We start from the raw sequence: 20499 nt of genomic DNA on the forward strand, positions 1-20499 counted from the left end.
TAGGCTGATTACATATTTGCTGTAATGAGTAGTTGGTCAGCTGTACCTAATACATTGGCTGATGTTTGTATATCATACTGTTACCTGTCTTACCTATATATTCTATACTCTCTCTCTCTGTCTCTGTCTCTGTGTGTGTGTGTGTGTGTGTGCTGTGCTGGTTTAGCCAGAGGCCACAGTAGAAACCAGGGAGATTGGATGCAGGCCCTGTGATCCAAACTGTGTTAAAGGACACTGTCACACTGTGCTACAAACTTTTAGATAAGCTACAAAGTCTCTTTTCTCAGTTAATCCTGGAGTCCTGTGATCTGCACTCTGGTGCAGTGCACTGTCACATTGCATTGCAAATCGTTCGTCAGGCTCGCAGCCCTCCGGAGGTTCATAGAGGACAAAGTGTTTCAGAAACCGGGAACTTGTATCCCTGGAAAAAAAATTGTAGTAGATTAAGTGATACACGCTCACATTTGAACCCAGGCTGGTGTCTCTGATTTTTTTTGTAACTTTTACCCTGTGCTCTGGGTTGAGGATGCGTGTGGCAGCAGGCTGCCGAAAGCCAACTGAATGCTGACACAATGATAGAAAACTCCTCCACTGCTGTAGGAAAAACAGTTTCTCACTGTGGCTGCAGATAGTTTGTGCCAAGAAAAGTTTTCTGAACTTTTGCAGACTACAGCGAGAGTAAGAACAAAGTGGATTTGGGGGGACGAAGCAGCAAAGTGGGTGCATGCGCAGGCATTTGTCTCCCTGCTCTTCTTGTCTGCTTTTGCAATGAAGATAAAGTAGTGAATAAACAAGGACGGTTTTCCAGAGTCTGATAGAAGAAATAATCTGATTGTAAACTGTAGGTTGGTCGAGTGGTTGGTTGGTTTCTCCTGCACAGAGGAAATCAATTTTAGTGGAGTTTTATCAAAAGAAATGCAGTAATTTTATATCAAATCTGAATGTTACGGAAAAAAAACATTCAAATTACCCAAATTCAGGAGTGATCCTAATAATATTGGATAATATATCCACAGCACTGTTTTCAGTTTTAAAGCATGTTACATTTATTCCTGCTGTCCACATTACTACAGCGTTTTCATTTGAGGAAATGGAGATGTTTTTTTTAAATGCTGCAGGCTCACTATTAATTTGAAAACTCATTTGAGGCCGTGTGGGCAGTCAGCTACATTTACTCTCTGATCACGGCTCTCTGTCCTGAGCCCCTCTCAGCAGTTGATGCACTTGTTTCATGAGCGACAGATGACCCGAGGAGCCCAAAAACCAAAAGGCTGTTAAACGGAGCCCAGAGGAGGTGCAGGTCCTGTCACTGTGTCTCTTTTCGGTCACTTGACTTGCCTCATGCTGAAAGGTACTATGGAATTATTGATCAACAATGTCACAAGAATCCTGCCCACTGCACCTTCATTTCCCATCAGTCTAAAAAACATAAATCCTCGCTCTTATTCCTCACTCACTCTCATTAATTATGCTTGCAAAGAAGAAATCGGATTTTCAGCTGTGATGATATGCCAACACATTTGTCCAAATACACATGTTAATATAATTTTAAAATGAAAAAAAATGCAACAGTATGGATTAATCTGTAAGACCGAGTGGAAAAGAAGAAGTAAAGAGGCAGTATAAGTCGTGTCCCCTCTGTGTGATTGAAACATGTTTATCAAACTCGCCCACAAACAATAAGAATCCAAACCATTTACTTTATATTGACAGACGTATCACGTTTGCTTATAGCGAGTGATTCTGTTGCTTCTCTTACCATCTCCACCTGCAGTCCTCTGACCTCATTCTCAGCGGTTCGCTGTCGGAAGAGTTGATATCAAGTCACTGCCGCAATCTTGCTGCTGCTCTTCTCTCCTCTTTTTCATCCCCCCTCAGCCTCCTGCCTCTCTTCTTCATTCCTCCCTCCTCTCTCTCTCCTACCATCCTGCACCATCAGTGTGTCCACATTCCAATTTTCTTTCATCTACTTCAATGACTAACTTTGTCTGATCATAGTTTTGCGTGTCCAACTTAGCATTTTTTCCTCCCATAATTATGTTAAAATATACAAGGGTTAAGATGTGGGAATATTAATAGGTGTTGGGCATTATATAAGGATTTTCACAATTATATAGAATAGTTCCAATATAATGAATGTAACTGATGTGCTGTACAGAGAGTTTACAGCGACTGCTAATTTTCAACTCTTGTCTTTTTCATGTACACTATGCTCAAAACAGTAAGAAAACAAGGAGCTCTCAAAATTAAATTGTACCTTTTGGCATTTTATTCATTATTTTCAGGGCCTGGTTATACAGAGATGAAATGTGTCGTATGGGTTGTAGACGGCGATGCTTGAATCATACAATCATACAAAATCAATCGCTGAGCTGCCTGAGTAGGTATAAAATGTCTTATTAGTTTAAAACAACTGATAATTTTTTTTTGGAAAATTTCTTTATGTAATATATCAACGTTTATATGAAAAAAAAATCTTTCTTCTGATTGAGAAACACATAGAAATGATGTTCATTTTGGAGATGGATAGATAGATGGATGGATCCGAGTACAAGATGATTATGTTGCAGCCATTGACGGACATCAACCAAGCATATCGTTAGGTTTGATGCTGTGCCAGACGGGCTGGTCTGAGTAGTTCAGAAACTGCTGATGTACTTGGATTTTCACACCCTCGTAGGTTTTCATAAAATGGTCTCAAAAATATAAAATATCCAGTGAGCAGCCGTTCACTGGGCTAAAATGCCTTTTTGATGCCAGATGTCAGAGGAGATTGACTGGTTTCGAGGTGAAAGAAAGGAAACAATAACCTAAAAAAACACTCATTACAACCAGAGTATGACGAAGACCAACCGTGAACCCACAACTCACAGCAGCAGAAGACATCATTGAACACTACATTAGTGCACATAATACATAGTATAAACCATGTATGTGAATGTCTGCACTTGCACGATGATCTAAAATAACTTTGGTGTAACATTTTATGGAATGTTCACATCTGCTAATTCTATCTATCTATAAAACCACTGTTTTTAGATATCCAAATGATCACAGTGAGTAAATAAAGAGATATTGGTATTAGTGTGTGCATAATATCTTTCTGTTACAGTGTAAACATTAATTGCACCTCTCACAATTTGATTTAAAGCAGAGTGATTAAAGAAACAAGCCTGCTTGAATTGTGCATTTATATGTAGCTGTATAGATCTGTGGAAAAGAAGGTTTCCCTTAATGGGTGTTAGATGTAAGAACATAGTGTACAGTGTGCTGTATATATACTGCACTCCAGTGTGGTGTACTCATCCCATGGTGCTGCAAGTACAAATTAGCTTACAGTTGGCTGAATTGCACGAGGTCCCAGCCTAATATACAATAAATTAAACCGTTTTGCAGCTGACGCTTAAACCTTAACCACCAATGTTTTACCTCTAATAGCACCACAAATACATTTCTGGAATTCAGCTGCAGAACTTATGGCGGTCGTATCTTTCATTAGAGGGTGTTAGTTAGTGCGTGCATGCATTTTGACTACACATGCTCACGTTTAGTTCTCATCCTTGAAATCATCTCAAGTGTTAGTGGACAGTAACTCACTTTTCTGTCTTGATGTCACCTGAGAGTCTGCATTTCATATGTTTGTCCGCCTGGGTTGCTCAGGCTGCTGCTGATTGGATTTTCTCAATAAAATGATGATAAACAGATCAGTTAAAAGCACCATCCCTGCAACTCCAGTCCAGTATCCGTTTGCCGAATGGGAAAACAGATGATACACATGATGAGGACCCACCGTGCTGGAGCACCTTGACAGTCCAAATTCTTATGTTGGAATGTGCTTCATTGTCTTTAGTTCAGCCTTTAACACTATCATCCACAACACACTGCAGATGACGCCATAATGCTGCCATCTGCAAAGTTATACCTGAACTTTCAGATCAATCGTCCTCAGAATGTCACGTTAGGCTTTGTATTGAGCCCCTCTCCCATTTGCACTCTTTACACATGACTGTCCGTAGCTTCTTAATTTTAACAACAGCCAGACCTCACACAGGGGTGAAGTGTAAAACCGGGTGGACTGATGCTCTGCCAGCAGCCTCGTCCTCTATACCAGGAAGACCAAGGAGATTGTGGTGAAAGGAATCGTCCTGAGCCAATTTCTACACCTGGTTAGGCCAAATACTCTGCTGCTTTAAACTGATGACCTCTGACCTCTCCTGGACCAGACAAACCTCCACAGTCACTTGAAAGGTTTATCAAAGAAGCTGAAGAGAACTGACTCTCCACTTCAACTTCTACCTTAGCACAGTGGATAGAGTGTGCTGACTAAAAACATCACAGCATGGTGCACTAAACTAGAACAGAGGGCTGAGCAAAACCATCACTGGCACACAACTGCCTGCAGTAATCAGGGTCAGGACTCCAAGATCACTGATGACTCCTCTCACCCTTTCACACCCTCTCTTCAAACTGCCTGCCTTTGGCAGACATGACAGAATCTTACCGCACACTGAACAGCTGCATTTTTTTTTACCAGCAGTGTTTTTAATTTCTTTCTTTTTTTTTTTATACCATTTATATTACTGTTGTTGTTTTTCCTTTAGAATCACATTTCAGGGATGCCTAACCCTTTTTTTTCTGTTGTTTCATTAGTTTCTTGTACAACATATGGTAATTGATTTGCATAAATTATATCCTGATCTTTATGAATCACTTGCACTAAACATTAAATCACATATAATTACTTCCAACTCCTGTTTTGCTGCACAGTGATGATGGTATGCCTGCTGGGCTCTGCAGGCCTGTCACACCTACACTGGTGTCCATGGAGGACTATGCATGGCAGGGATTGTCCTTTTCTCTGGGTCAGGCCTAAGCCAGACCGCATACCAAAGTTGGTAGCTGCATGGTCTTTAGCCAAGGACCACCGCTCCTTGATGTTTTGCCACTTATCAGTAAACAGGGACATTTTGCGATGTTATTCACTCCCCAAGGTCACGTCTTCTGGTCATGATGTTCAGCTCCCTAAAATAGCCTCTAGCTCCCACCTCCACAGGACAGAGCTTCACAGCCTGTGCATCCTCCCTGACCTCTGCCACCAAATCTGCATACTGTACCCCTTTCTTTTGTGGGCAGCCTCCAGTCCCTCTTCCCATGGCACTGTTAGCGCCATTAGAAGGGCAGAGTCCACAGCACCATGTCTGGCCTTAACGTGGTGCTGCAGAACGCCCTCGGGAAATGGAGTTACCTTCCCAAATCCGCCTCCATATGCCACTCTGCCACTACAAATTTTAACACCATAACACTGCGATATTAGATATAATTTGAGTGATGGTTTCTTTATCAGTGGTAACATTTTCAATTCTGTAAAATCTGAAATGTTACCACTGGTAAGATCATATCATTGGTATAGAAACAACTCTGCAATATATTCAAATTGCTTGGGTCATACTTGTCTAAAGACACAAAGGTAAGCTTCAAATCAGCTACTTTTCATTATAAATCCATGGTGCACAGGAAATTCAATTAGACTTCAAGATTTCCTGCAAAGATTTTAACACAAAGACCTTCACTTTGTTGTTTTAAGTCTGTTGTTTTTATTCAAGTCCCTCCTCCACACCTGCTCATCATTCTCCTTTTCATAATCGACAACCTTGAGAAACTTTTCACAGAACTTCTGACAGACAACAACATGCTTCTCTGTCTCTCAGATGTTCCCCCAGTCACTGTGAACATGGAGGGAGATGCACTCAGTCGTGGAGCACCTTCCACTGCAACTGCTCCAGCAGCGGCTACAGCGGCGCCACCTGCCACAGCTGTAAGCAAACAGAGGCTTTGAAGATGCTTTAGAACTAACATGTGATGCTATTTCCTCTTATTATTACACTACAAAGATTCACAATTGTTTGTTTTTTCAATATGAGAACACGTTGGCTTAATGATGTATGATAAAACACAGTTTATTTACCTATTCACATACAGAAATATAAAAACAGTTTAAGGCCACCTATGTGAATGTAAATATAATATTTCCTCTTGCTTTATTCATATTATTTTGAGATAAAATATGGAAGCAAAAGGGTTTCACAAATCCTCTTTAAATCCATAATATGCCCTTCTTTACTGACACCTCACATTATTATTTAAATTATCTATATCTATTTAAACTCATAGCCAAAACATCGTAGAGTCTATGTTTTTTATAGCTCCCATCCTAAAAAGAGAAGGAGCAGTTATAGTTTGCCTAATCACAGAAAGTTTTAGCGTTTGTCATCCATCAACATGGTTAATATTCCACACGTGTTTTCATTTCCTCTGCTCTAATAACAGAGACACCATATATGTCTCCTACGGGCTAATATTCAAAGGTGTTTTTTTTTCCTGCATTAAATGAATTCAGAGTCAAAATGTAATCAGGGACAGACTAACAGGCTGGTTGAACTTTATTATGCTGAGCAGTACAGACTCCCTGTCTGAAAGTCATGAAAAGGTCTTGTGTTTGACTTTCTAATGCATGCAGGTGGCTCTTATCTTGGGTTGTGAGCCACTTTATCACAGAATGAGTGGATACAAGTTTCCGTAAAATATCTACAGCTAATATGGCTCTGACATTTGCCACACTCAAGTACCACCCACTCAACTATCATCTGCTGCCAGGATATATGAATCATTTGATAGTATAATGCTGAGGGACAGACTCAGTCTCCATTTTTGTTACTTATTGTCCATTATTTATTTTTGTAAGCAATGTTAAGACAAGAACAGATGAACCTTTATCGGTCTATATTTATAAATCTAACATAAAAATACAAATAATCTATACAGTTACAATGTTTACTACCAAAGAGACACTTTCTACACATTCTTTTGAGCACATTTAAAACACTGGGAAGAAAAAGCAAAAAGCTTTGCTTTCAAGATAACTGTAATGTAAAAAAATAAGAAATAGAAAATTATCATCACAGAAACTCTTGTATTAAACATTTTTCTGTAAACCAAGGTAAACATCATTTTAATATAAAATGCTTTTACTCAAAGTTTGTGCATGTAGGTAAGTTTGCACCTGTAATGTGATGTGATGTGCAGCTTCTTCTTGGCAAAAATACCCTGGTTGGTAAAACAGAAATGAAGTGTCACTCTCTCCACGGAGAGAAAGCTGAGGCAAGAACAAAGGAGGTGGCATCCCGCTGCAGATGAAAGCTACAGTTTTCCCCCACTTCTCACTTCAAACAGAACACATCAATCCACAGTGTCAGAGAAACCGGTGCCAACTCTTTTCTCCTTGTTTCATATTTTCACTTCAGAAGACTGGGACATTCCAGCTGGTTCACCACTAGAACCATAAGAATAAAAAGTAATAACTGACAGAGAACATCAGGGTTGTATAGAGCCAACCACTGCACAGAGCTCCTCATAAAGATCCAACACAGTCAAAGAGAGTTCCAGCCTGACACAACAGGGCTCACACTCCAGTGGGGATACAGAGAAACGCAGATTTTAGCGACTAAATCTACCGCTCAAGTTTATAGTACCTTAAGAATATGATCTCGGTTTAATCTTGGAGTTACACAGATTGTTCTGACTGGTGTTGTGTATGTAAACTGCTCACTCCACAAGCCAATATTCAGTAAGAATATGTTGCATCATAGCACACAGTTGTTGATGCACTGCTGCCTCTATCCGGAAGTTTAATTGCTGTTTTTAAAATACCTTTACTGAAGCACTAGACCAAGATCTATGTAACCGAATAATTAGAAACACAACATAAATAGTTCTATATTTGACTCTGATTTTGAGCCTTTTATAGCTACATTTGATGCTTATTGAATGCTTGTGTAAGAAAGTGTGGGCTCGCAGTTTTCTCTGTTACCTCAGGTGGTGAAAGAAGTTTATATGGTATAAAGTTTTCTGTTCTAAATATCAGCAAATAGGTGAGAAGATTTAAATTAGAGTCCAATACTTGTTATTGGGTTTAGAAACAAACCCCAAAGTCATTCAGCTCGCTCTCTGGAATCATCGCAACATGCCAGATGAAACTAAGAGGGAGACGAAACAAGGGGAGCGACGTCAAACACAAAGAAAGACAGAAAGAAACTTTTAATTTTAACTCTTTTATATTGTAGACAATTGTTATACATTGCTTGTTTCTTTTCACTGCTTTCTTGTTTGAATGACATGTTTGGAAATTTTCTCTGAACAAAACACTAATGCAGTTAGAATCAATTTTGTATTTGTTTCTTTGGGGTAAATTTGAAACTATCATTGCGGTCTAGTGTTGTTTTCATTTATAATTTTATTAAAAAAAAATTACATTTATAATGCAACATCTCTCAGCACAGCCGGACTGTGTCACATACAACATATTAACTCTTACATTTTAGTTGCATGATAGTGTAAATTGGACACATGTTTAACTGTGGTAAATGACATTTCATGATATTGACAGAAAAAGTTACTTCTTCAAAAGGAATGAATGGGTTTGTTTAGACTCATTTTCAAGTATTTTCTTCTCTTAATTATTACAATTCTGCTTGGCTGAGTCACAGCTGAAATGTTTTATTTTGAAAGTATAAATCACAACGCAGCCTGATCTTCTGATGAAAAGAATTGTTTTCTTCCCCAGCGACACACGAGCAGTCGTGTGAGGCATACAAACACAAAGGCAACACATCGGGACATTATTACATAGACGTTGATGGCAGTGGACCAGTCAAACCCCAGCTCATCTACTGCAACATGACAGGTGACACACAAGCGCGCACAGTGTTAGTGCATGTCATATGCAACTCTTCTCCAATCTCTAAGCTCCAAATATTCATCATTTTTTCTTTCCACATCATTCCACAGAGGACATGGCGTGGATGGTGATCCAGCACAACAACACAGAACTCACCCGGGTTTATTCGTCTCCTGAGCTAAACCATCACTCAGTCTACTTTGACTACGATACGGAGGACGAGCAGTTGACTGCCGTCATCAGCCAATCAGAGCACTGCGAGCAGGAGCTGGTCTACCACTGCAGGAAGTCCCGCCTCCTCAACACACCAGGTGAGACCCAGAGTGGAAATCACAAAATTACAGCTGTGGTTTTGTAAGAAAGTGAGGAAGTCAAAGTATTGTGAATTGCCGATGTAGCTTTTGTTTTTAAGTCATTGTTTTCATTGTTTGTTAAAGGGATAGTTTAGTTTTTAAATGTGGTTGTATAAGTAATTGACATTTTAACAACACTGTTATGTAGTTGGAGCTTCTTTCAATGAGGAAAGTGTATAAACTGTCAACATCAGCGCTTATTTGCGGATTTGCTGCTTCTTACAAACATCAACAGAGGAGGATAAAACAGTAGACATTTTTCCGGCATCTTTGCTAGTACCTACTTCTGGGTTGTTGCTATCAAAATAAAAGCCTTTCAAGTAGTAAACTCAAACATTTCAATAGAAATTAAATCTCTGGTTAAACACAACAATAACCATTTCTCGTTTCTTGTGACCTGTATATATTATAAATAGCAATATTCCTAACTGTGAATACATTGCCCTTTTAACTGATCATGAATTAAGTTATTTATTTAACTTTTCTTAACAAACACGGAGAAGAAATATGATTTCAGCCACTTAAGGCGCCATATTTTTTTGCCATCTTATTGGCCGTATACATCTGACTCCGCCTCTGTAGGTGTCGCTGTATCTCTCTATAAGCTAGTGCTTATTGAATCAGTTTCCTGTTGAACTTTACGTCACAGAACACCTGCTGTGGTTACATGCTTATCATGATACAAATTAGATCTAGCATGGCTCTTGTGGTTGTTGTGTTGTCCGAAGAAAGACGCCTCTGCCATATGATCCAGAGTTTCCCGTATAAGCTTAATCGACTCCAGTCCAATTAAGCTGATACATGCAGGAATAATCAGACTATGAATTGCATTATCCAGGTAAGTTAGTCTGACTAAGAACAGCTCGATTTTAGTCTAAGGTGTAGACTAAGGTGTTTACGTGACATTAAGAAAACTGAATTATTCCGACTGAAATCGGACTTTTAACATGTATGTAAACGTTTTCTGTTTGGAGACTGAAGTTCTTTAAACCACCGCCTAGAGAGAAAATCACTGATTTCACATCAGATCCACTGCTACACCATCAGCTATTTCAAATATGTTGTCTTGTGCCTTTAGTGTTGGATAAGTAGCTGTAGACCAGTAAAAAAGACTTAAGTTTAAGTCATCATTAAAGTTACAAAGAGCACTGAGAAAAGTCACCCACAACCTCTGCACACACCTGCAGAACCTACATGTCAGGAAACGTGTGAGCTGGAGAAGTCTTGAACGAGTAGCTACCAATTATCTGTCCAATTTCAGTGATACACAGTCGAGACTGGGCAGCGAGCCTGTAAGAATTCACTAAAGGCCACTGACAGGACAGAGTAGGCGGGGGATCAAATCTGATGGGTGCTTTTAGATGGATGGAGGAATAGATAGAGGTGGATCTTTTTATATCCCATTTTATTAGCTGTAGCCGAGCTCGCACATAAAGTTAGTGTGTAGGATTTATTTGAGGCAATAAAACACACAGGCCAGTTCGTTGTTTGAATTTTCATTAGTGCATCACCTGAAACACTGAATATTTTGTTTTCATTAGCTTAGAGGAGGTACTCAGTTGTATGACTAGGTCATATACTCCAGAAAGGAGTATGTGGCCGGTGCTTGTCTTTGGTTTTCGTTGCACAATGTGACGAGGAGGATTTCTGCTCCCTCCTGCATGTGATGCCAGTCCATCACAGAGTTCCTTCCCCCACACCTCCCTTTATGTTGTAAGCAGAGAGTCTGTATGTAGCATTTTGTCATGTCTTAGGTATGATATAGCCGGGTTTTGACAAGAGGGTTTTGAACTACACTCCAGAGGTCATTGCTAGACATTTATTTTGATATAGGAAACAGGTTTTTCTACAGAGTTTGCCATGTTGCACCACCAGGTTACTTGAAGGCAGGTTCTGCTGCAGGATTGATATAATCAGGTGTATAATACAGTAATGAACGTTTTCATTTTTTTACGTCAGGATGTTCTTTATTTGCCTAAAATGTCAAACTTAAAAACAAATACCGCTACAATTTTTTTATGTGATTAAAAGCGATGATTGACAATTCTGGAAGCTACGTGAGACATTTTACATTTAGCTAAGAAAAGCCTGCCTCACATGAGAGGATAATTGGCCAGATTTCTGTCCCAATCTGGGCCTTCCGACAATTGTGGGCGTCTTCTGATTTTAGGCTGATTTGAAGAGTTTATCTCGCCAAATTATCTTGTAGTGTGAGGGATTATCGGGCACGATTTTAACATCATCCGAGTCTTCCCAAATTCAACTTTTGATTCGAGCAATAACCGATGAGAGCATGTTGACCCGGAAACAGATGTTGCATACTTTTGTTTACAGCTGTAACTTGAACAAGCCAAGTTGATTTCATTTTTTCAGCCATGACTTCATCCACAGTTTTTTTTTTTACGTTTCTCAGTACAAAACTTCGCCCACCGTCCACCATTACATGTCATTTAGCGGTCGCTTTGAATATCGGTTATAAAGTTTTGTTGTATCTGTGGTCTCCCACAATTCTCTAGTGTGGGTTTACTGTGTGTGTGTTTGTGTGTTTCAGAGGGTGCTCCATTCACCTGGTGGGTGGGAGGTCCACATCCAGGTCAGGTCCAGTCATACTGGGGTGGAGCTCAGCCGGGCAGCCGTCAGTGTGCCTGTGGTCTTCATGACAGTTGTCTGGATTCTAACCACTTCTGTAACTGTGATGCCGACTTCAACCAGTGGTACTGTACTGTACTTTGTGTTATGTCCTTAAACAACTCTGTTTTAAGGAAGTTTTTTTTTTTCCTTTTTAAGTAATACTGAATTACGAATTAACAAAAACACAGTTATGTTTTTGCATGCCTTTTAGAATGTAGGAAATTGCACAATGAAAGTGAATATCTTGCATTATTAATCATTTAAGGGGAACAGTATTACCATTTATGATGTCTTTGTATGAAATATAAACAACAATTAGAGGCCTCTTGGTTAGCTGGTAATGCAGATGGAGTGTTAGTATATAAACAGTGCATACACTGTTTATATACTAACCCTAACCTTATCTCTCCACTGCAAATTGGACCTGTTTGTTTCAAGGACATGGACTTTAAACATTTATGTTCAATAAATGAAAAATAGAATAATCTGTTTTGTAAAAGCAAGTACAGATTATACATTATTCTAGTTCTATGGCTCTGTGTAATTATTAGTCCACTGGCCATCAGGTTTGTCCGCTCTGTAAATCTAGTGAAAGATGATACTGATTTAGTGATCTCTTTGCCATGAGGCTGTCATGTAGTTTTAAATTAAAACTGGGAATTTATTCGGCAATATTTCGTTGATATTTTTGATTAAAACGTTTTAATGGAAGTAACACAGATAAATTGCTAAAATGAAATGTGGTACTGACATATAGTATTTGGTCCCCTAAATTAAAACCAGGTACTTTTCCTTTAACACCATCATCATGTTCAGTCCTTTGATTCATGACCAAATAACTGCAAAGCTAATGTCACCCTCATCAGTCCTGCTTGCACTTTGTGTTTACTTGTTAAATGTTAGCCTGTTAACCTTGTAACTGTGCATTTGTGCATTACTAGTTACACCAAACAAACCTCTCTGCACCGCTGTAAAATCAAGACTTTAATCCTTCGAATGCCAGGTTTTTGTCATGATGCCACTGTGTTTTCAAATGAAAATGATTTTTTTATATATACTACATACTACAATATACTACATGCAAAGTAGATTTTTGAATTTTTGAATTAATACAGCCTGTCAATGAGTAGCGACAACAGTGACAGGGCCATCTAGTGGAAATAGCATGTTTTTTTTCTCTCAAAATGACGCCATCTGGTGGAGCCCAGATTGACACCCATACAATAAAATGTATGTATTATGCTTTAATAGGAGTGACATCAAAAACTGCAGTTGGGGACATTTTTTGCGCTTATCGGTACACAGCGTACACAGTGTATTTTAGCCTTAAGTTACAGCAGGATCTGAGCTGAAAATAACAGGTTCAACTACAAATAAAAATACACAATTTGCCAAAATTCATGCCATATGCATGAACACAGCCAAAATTATCAAAAAATATAGAATGAAAAGTGCGTAAAAAAATGCACACAACTGTCCCTAAGGGTTAAAATATAATAAAGTTTCAGAATAAAAATAATTCTTTTTTAGAAAAGTACAGAGACAGTTGTTGTTTCTGAGGCTTCTCAATTAAGTGGTTTAATGGAACCCGTGTTACAGCTCTAATCATGAATCACTAATAACATTACATCACTCTTTACTGGACTAAAACGATCCAGAAAATGTTTCGTGACAAATCTGAAGCTATTTATACATCCGTCCTTGTGTGTTATCCTGTCCTGTATTCAAATCCCTTTATTCATGCTGTAAGCAATTCTGTATTTAGGTCACCTTTGTCAATCCTGTGACCAATGCTGCAGTAACAACCATTTTCCCATACCGATCCTGCTCCCGTCTCTCTTTCTGTTGTCTCCCTTCCTCATTCTGACTCTGACTGTATTTCTAAAGACTTTCGTCTGTTGTTGATATTCACTGGTGACCTACAGTTGTAGTTTTATTTTCGATAACATTTTGTAGAAACAAAGCAGGCTGAACGTGTTTGGATCAATCTGTCAGTGTACGTTCCTTCATAAAAGAGTTCCACAGAACATCTTCGTTTGAACAGTTCATCTGTGGGCATAAGTTTTACACCTGCTCCGTGTGCATGATTAGTCAGCTTGCTAAAATTGATGTCCTCTTCTTTGCCTCCTCCTCCTCTTCATCTCATTTTCCACATCCTTCTTCCCTCCCTCCTTTTCTAATCAACCTGCTCTGCTGTTTTTCTGCCTCTTCATCCTCCATATTTTTTCTCTTGTATTAATTCCTGTCCTGCACTATTTCTTCTCCTTCTTTCTCTCGTCCTTATCATTCACCTTTCTTCTTCTACACCTTTTTCTTCTTCTTCCTGTCGTTTGCCTCCACCCCTCCTCTTGCCTTTCTCCTTTGCCTCCTTTGAGGTTAGGCTTTTCCCCTTCTCCTTCATTTCCTTATCTTCGTCCTCTCCACTTTCTACTTTCACCCTGTCTTTCTCCTTCTCTCTCCTCTCCTGCTCTTTTTGCTCCTTGACAATTCTCCTTTCTCCTTTTCTCCTCCTCCACCTCCTCTCCACTACCTTTAGGACTAACGACTCAGGCCTACTCACCCGTAAAGAGTCACTTCCTGTCAGGTCTCTGGTTCTGGGCGATGTCCAGCGACCCGGCTCAGAGGCTGCCTACAGAGTAGGACCCCTGCGTTGTCATGGAGACAGTAAGTCAATTACGAGTTTGATATATTTTGATATTAAAGATTTTACATTTAACTCTGAACTATAGAAATCTCTTACAAATAGATGTAAACATTTATGGCAATGTCTGATTGAAATATGAACTAATCTAATTTATAATTGCCTCTAAAGTTAGTTAAATAATAGTAGATGAATAATAAGATGTTTGTGCTTTTGTTCTTATGTAATTAGCCGAACAGTTGGTTCATTTGTTTACTGCACAATTTTCATTATACAGCCTTTAAAACTTTACTTTTAATTAGCTTTGTTTCACAGTGGTAAATCTCCTTACAAGTACAAGATTTCATTTTTCAGAAAACTTCTGGAACGCTGCGTTTTTTGATAAGGAGACATCTTACCTTCACTTCCCCACCTTCCACGGTGAGCTGAACGCGGACATCTCCTTCCTCTTTAAAACCACATCGTCTTCTGGGGTGTTCCTGGAAAATCTGGGTATCAAGGATTTCATCCGCATAGAACTCAACTGTAAGTAAGAGTGTAGGAATATAACTTGTTTTTGGACACGTTTCGACAGGAAAAGTGCAGGTGTTCACATCAACAACGGTTATTATTCTGTTCAGTTCATGTAAGTCAGTGGAAAGCTTGGTTGGTGAGTTTGCTGATTTGCTGCGGGCACTTTTGCACCGTCAGTGTGCACAACAGCATTCAGATCAGTGGTGAAGTTGAGATGTCAGATATACTGTAATCTCAGAAATTCTTCCTACAGGTAGGAAGGTAGGACAGGTGTCACATAGTCCCATTATCGCTTTCATCATTATTAGTCACAGGATCTGAGACTGAGAAGTGTTTTTAAATGCTTCAACTTGTGGAAACACACAACATGTCCATCACTCCCCCTCATAATAATTCTTCATTTACAAAGGCAGTATTTTCTTTCCCAGCATCAGTATGTTGTTGTCGGCTTAGTTATGTCAAATATTTTTGGCAGCCTGTGGCCAAGTGGAAAGGGAACTTGACTTGTAACCAGAGAGTCGCCGCTTCAAATCCCCACCCGGCCAAAAAGGGTTGGGGTACCCTTGAGCAAGGTACCCGACCCCCAATGCTCCCCGGGCGCTACTCAGTGTGGCAGCCCACTGCTCCTAATTCTAGGGTGGGTCAAATGCAGAGGAATACTTTCCCTAAGGGGATTAATAAACTTTAACTTTATTTGTTTTTAATGCTATTTGGTCCATTGTATCCATCTAAAATAGGCAAACAAGGGATTTCTGTGTCACAAAACATTTGTTTCGGTGGAGCGTGTCTCTCATCACTGCTGTTGTTATGACAGCTGGTGCTGAGGTGACTGTGTATCTGTATTACTGCTGTTAACATGACTGAAGTTAGGCCAGAGAGCAGCTCCCTACATTAACTGACGCTCCACAGTCCCACAGCAGTGACGCTTTCTCCTCCACTGTTACCATCGTCAGTGAGGACTGCTGTTTTGCTCAAACGTGCACTTATGTAACCACCCTGTTAACTTCATCCATGAATGTGGAGCGTAGGCATGTTGGCAGTGTTGTTGATGGATGAAAGGCTTCAGATCACCTCTTTAGTTTTTAAACTGCGATAGTGATGACTACATGGTAGCCTAGGATAGAAGTTTCAGTCCTACTGGGACAGCTTTGTACATACAGGTCACGTCTTATCTTAGAAATAGCTCTGAATTGAATATGGCGTGCCTGGGAACATTGCTAAGTCTTTAAACTGCTGGCTACTAAAAAAATAAAATAACAGCATGTGTCTTTCTGTGTGGTGGATGAAGGTATCCAAATATTTAGGTTTATTATTAGATTTTACTTTACTAACAAAAGGAATACAGGTACCAGGGTTCCCACAGCTTGATTGACATCAAATTCAAGGACTTTCCAGGACCACTTCCCTCAAATTGAAGAACGAAATGTGCTGACACAGCTTAAGATGGGAGGGCAGCCTGTAAGAGCTGTTTCGTCCACTTTCATTGATTTGCAGCACACTCTGCATCTGGACAAGTGATTGTCTTTGGGATCTTAGGCAAACAAGTCTTCGTCATTTGTTTTGGGTGAGGCAGAGAATTTGCATTTCCCAGGCATCACGTCATTTGCTCTCTCTTGCTTAACATTACTCACCTGCTGTTCTGCATGGAATCTCGCGTCAGTGGCCGCGAGAGACAGTGGACAGTGTCCACAACACCGCTAGTAATTATGACTCCACGTGTGTTCTGAGTAGGCCTCGTCAGACGAGGGAGACATTTACCTAAATATCACCTTCAAATCTACAAAATTCAAGCACTTTTAATGACTCATGTCAATTCACACACTTTCAAGGATTTCAAGTACCCTTGGGAACCCCGATAGAATATACAGGTAGTCTTGATGATTACTTCACACCCATTCACACAGGACAGCTATACACAGAGCTTTTTCTGTCCCATGCAGCACGGCCACCAGGAGCAATTTTGGGTTAAGTGTCCTATACAATAATGAGACCTAATATAAAGCCAAAAATGTCAACCTCGTGAGGCCAGAGGAAACGTCAAGACGTTGGGTGAAGTCATTAGGGTTTATCCTTCATTCATGCATTATTCAACGTGAGGCGTCGACTGCTGTGTGTGCGGACAACACAGAGGCGGACTGAAGACGGTGATAGTTGAAGACAGCTCATGTAACACAACTGTGTGAGCTGAATAAATGGCGAAAGGTGATACTACACATGACCCATCCTGCCAACAGACTGGCAGGAGGAATGAGTAGAAATGTGACATCATGTCGGCATCATTCCACACACACTTGTAATTGTTGGTGTAATGTGTGGCGCGGGGTAAAACGTGGAGCTGTCAGAATTCAACAAGAAAAATCAATCTCAATCTGCTGGCATCATCGTCATTTACCTCACTTTATACTTTTATTTTCTCTATTCTCAAACCTCTGTCTCTGACTCTCCTCTCCAGCCTCGACTGAGGTCGTGTTCTCCTTTGATGTGGGCAACGGGCCGCTGGAGGTGCGAGTGGAGGCAAACATCCCTCTGAACGACGACCGGTGGCACAGCGTGCGAGCCGAGAGAAACGTGAAGGAGGCCTCACTTTGCGTCGACGAGTTTCCCGCCACAACGCAGGAGGCTCCTGCTGATGGACACATTCATCTGCAGCTCAACAGCCAGTTATTCATAGGTGAGGAGTTTGTTTTAAGTTTTGTCCTCAAAGGCCTGAAAAGTTGGGAGGAGACTAGTTTGGTTTTAAGCTGTGATTCCCCAAGCATGAGCTGAGATGATACTGTAGGGGGCAGCGAGAGGTCATTGACATAAAGAGAAAGTTTAATTTTTATTCTTGGAATTAAGCTTCTACATGAATCGCACACTGCACAGAGAGTGAAGCATTTCACATCATGCTGATGAATGCAGAAGCAACATACTCTACCTAGCACTAGTTAACCCTCTTATGACCATCGTGATAATCAGGCCGCCTGGATTTATTTAGATTTTATGGCTGTAGAATTGTCAAAACATGTTCAATGAGTGAGTACTTCTGCCCTTTTTATGCCCCTTTTTCCAAGATTACTTTCACTTTTCGTTATCTGGCAGTTACTCAACTGGAATTATGGTACTGAGAAGACTCATTGGTGAATCCTGTCTGTGATTGGACGGTCGTCCTGAGGGCTACTGTAATGAGTATATGGACACAAAGTTCCATTTCTCTGCTTTCCAGTATACATCCATCCATCTTCTACCGCTTTATCCTCCATGTGAGGGTCGCGGGGGGGTGCTATGCCAATCTCAGCTGACATAGAAAGGCAGGGTCACACAGTCATAAATAAGATGGCTGCATACAGTTGGACCATTGCTGAAAATGCCAAGAAATGCCATTGAAATGTTTTACTGCTAAAAATAACATTCACGATCATATTTTAATCACAATTGCAATTTCGGAATCTGTGTGCCTGCATGTGCCAATCACAGCTGCTGCTGTTCCTGCACCACATAGCTCCAAGTTTCCTGGAGGCAGTCTGGATGAGAAACGTTAAAAGACAGATATACAGTACATCCCATAACTTGCCAAAGCACTTTAGAAACAACATTACTCAGAAGTCCACAGGGGGGCGGCAATAGAAGTTCTGTACTGGAAATGTTCAAATGAGATTTTCTATCCATTCATGAAAAAAGCCACATATGTAAGGAAATGTTGCAATTCAAGGTTTTCCGTGGTACTGAAAACAATTAGAAATCATTTTTTATTTGAAATTCTTAGGTTTTGGAATGGCTGGTCAGAGAGCATGGCAAGGATGCCATTGAGAGAGTTATGCTTCCGTGTCGGGGCTGAATAATAAATCTTTTCTCTTCTTTTTTTCGGCCCTGCTATGCCAGGAGATTACAGAGCTTTTGTTTCACCAACTCATCTTGAAGCAGGCAGCTGCTCACAGAAATTAAACCCCAGAAGACTTTTGCCTTTGACTCATAAAGTGCTACAATGTCTAACTTTCCCATGCAGTTTCTTATTAGATAAAAGTTTTGACACTGCACCACACAAGTCTCAGATGGGCAGCTGCTAGATTTACACCACCAGAAGCTGCACCAGTCTAACTACAGCAAACCATCTTCAGGGTCATTTATAAGCTCACTGGCCCAAGGTGCTGCTGGTGTTAGCGGGGTTAAGTCTTTAGCCTTGGAAAAAAGGGGGATGTTGTGTGATGTTATCAAGCACTGAATAATGAATGGTGGCCCAAAAGAGTGGATTATTCTTTGTTTGTGTACGTGTGTAGTCTCCAAGGATCATAACAGAGCCATATTGACTTGTTGATGGGAAGATTACACTACCTTCTGCTTTGATTAAGTTTGACAGATACTTGTTATTTGCATTTATCCACTTCGTGCTGCGCTCTATTGCACAGTTAGTTTCTCATTCATGGCTTTTTAGGTAACAAAAGGATTTTGTTCTGTGTTTTACAAAGATGATAATATGGGAGAAATGAAATGTCTCTCTATTCCTGTTAAGTACTCACACAGCACATAGTTCTTTATTCCCCTCAAATTCATCTGTCATCCCAAACTCTCTCATCCTCACCTCATCTCCACTGACTCTCAACACTCTTTAAGTGCTTGTTTCTTATTTGACAAGCACTTGAGTGGAATGAAAAATCCATGCAGAGTTTGATTTCTACAAATAATATGGACATTCATTCGGCTGTAGACACGCATTTAAATGAGACAAATAAAAAAAGAGTTAAGCTAATAACCCTTCCTGGACAGCCAGAAGTGACCATGTGTTGTTCTCCTTATATGGGCAGGATGCTGTTTACTGGCGATGCCAATAGGTTTTGTTTAAGTTTAATAAGCTGAATATTTTTTTTGCAAGATATGAAAAAAACTGCTGTGCTTAGAAGTGTTTTCTTCTAATGTGTGAATCAATCAATGCCTTTTAAATGTCAGTATAATAATGTCAGCCAATCCATTTGTTTCCACTCACTCTACTAAATGACCTGAGCTCTGTTGATGATTGGAGTAATGTCGATGAATTTCAATGACACTTTGTGGGTTGAGAGTTTTTGTGTGGCTCTGGCAGCACCAAACCTTTGTGCCGTGTGTGGTTTATAACCCGCCAATAAATGAATTTAGTGAGCTTCTCGAGTTGAACATTTGAAGCTTCTCCATTAATAATAATGATAATAATGATAATAATAATAATAACAATTGTTCTGCGTGTGACGGCTTTCAGTGTGATGGCAAATGCCATTTAGTCAACATTAAACTCTTGGGTTAGGGTTAGGGTTACATCTGATGGGGGAGCTGGATGGATATCTAACCTGGGGTAATATCGTACCGTGACTTAAATATCATGTTAATGTCGTATCGTATCTCTGGCGATTCCCGCGTCATGCTGCGGTAACAACATGCGATTAATTAACTGCAGACAGAAACGATAACAAAGATAAAATGGAAAAGTATTCACGCTTAACATTTTAGATGAACATGGTTTGATAACTTTGTATTTTATTGGGCTTCTTAAAATAAACTACACTCATTTATTGTATTACTCACTTATTGACACATTAGACAACACTTTACATTCAGTGTATGATAACAATATAGCAATAGTATTGTAATTATATGCAGTAGTATAGTCATTTCATCTT

General features: G+C 39.9%; 1 protein-coding gene across 1 annotated transcript in view; it reads left to right on the forward strand.

Moving 5' to 3' along the window:
• The window catches only part of LOC122781103 (contactin-associated protein-like 5), a 95594-nt gene that overhangs the window by 62157 nt on the left and 12938 nt on the right, over positions 1-20499 (forward strand). The window contains exons 11-17 of the mRNA XM_044044611.1: positions 5709-5815; positions 8621-8740; positions 8845-9045; positions 11639-11801; positions 14255-14382; positions 14714-14884; positions 17325-17543. Coding sequence (XP_043900546.1) covers positions 5709-5815; positions 8621-8740; positions 8845-9045; positions 11639-11801; positions 14255-14382; positions 14714-14884; positions 17325-17543 — 1109 coding nt within the window. The remainder of the gene's footprint in view (positions 1-5708; positions 5816-8620; positions 8741-8844; positions 9046-11638; positions 11802-14254; positions 14383-14713; positions 14885-17324; positions 17544-20499) is intronic.

The sequence above is a fragment of the Solea senegalensis genome, linkage group LG14 (genome assembly GCF_019176455.1).
Source record: "Solea senegalensis isolate Sse05_10M linkage group LG14, IFAPA_SoseM_1, whole genome shotgun sequence".
Lineage (NCBI taxonomy): Eukaryota > Metazoa > Chordata > Actinopteri > Pleuronectiformes > Soleidae > Solea > Solea senegalensis.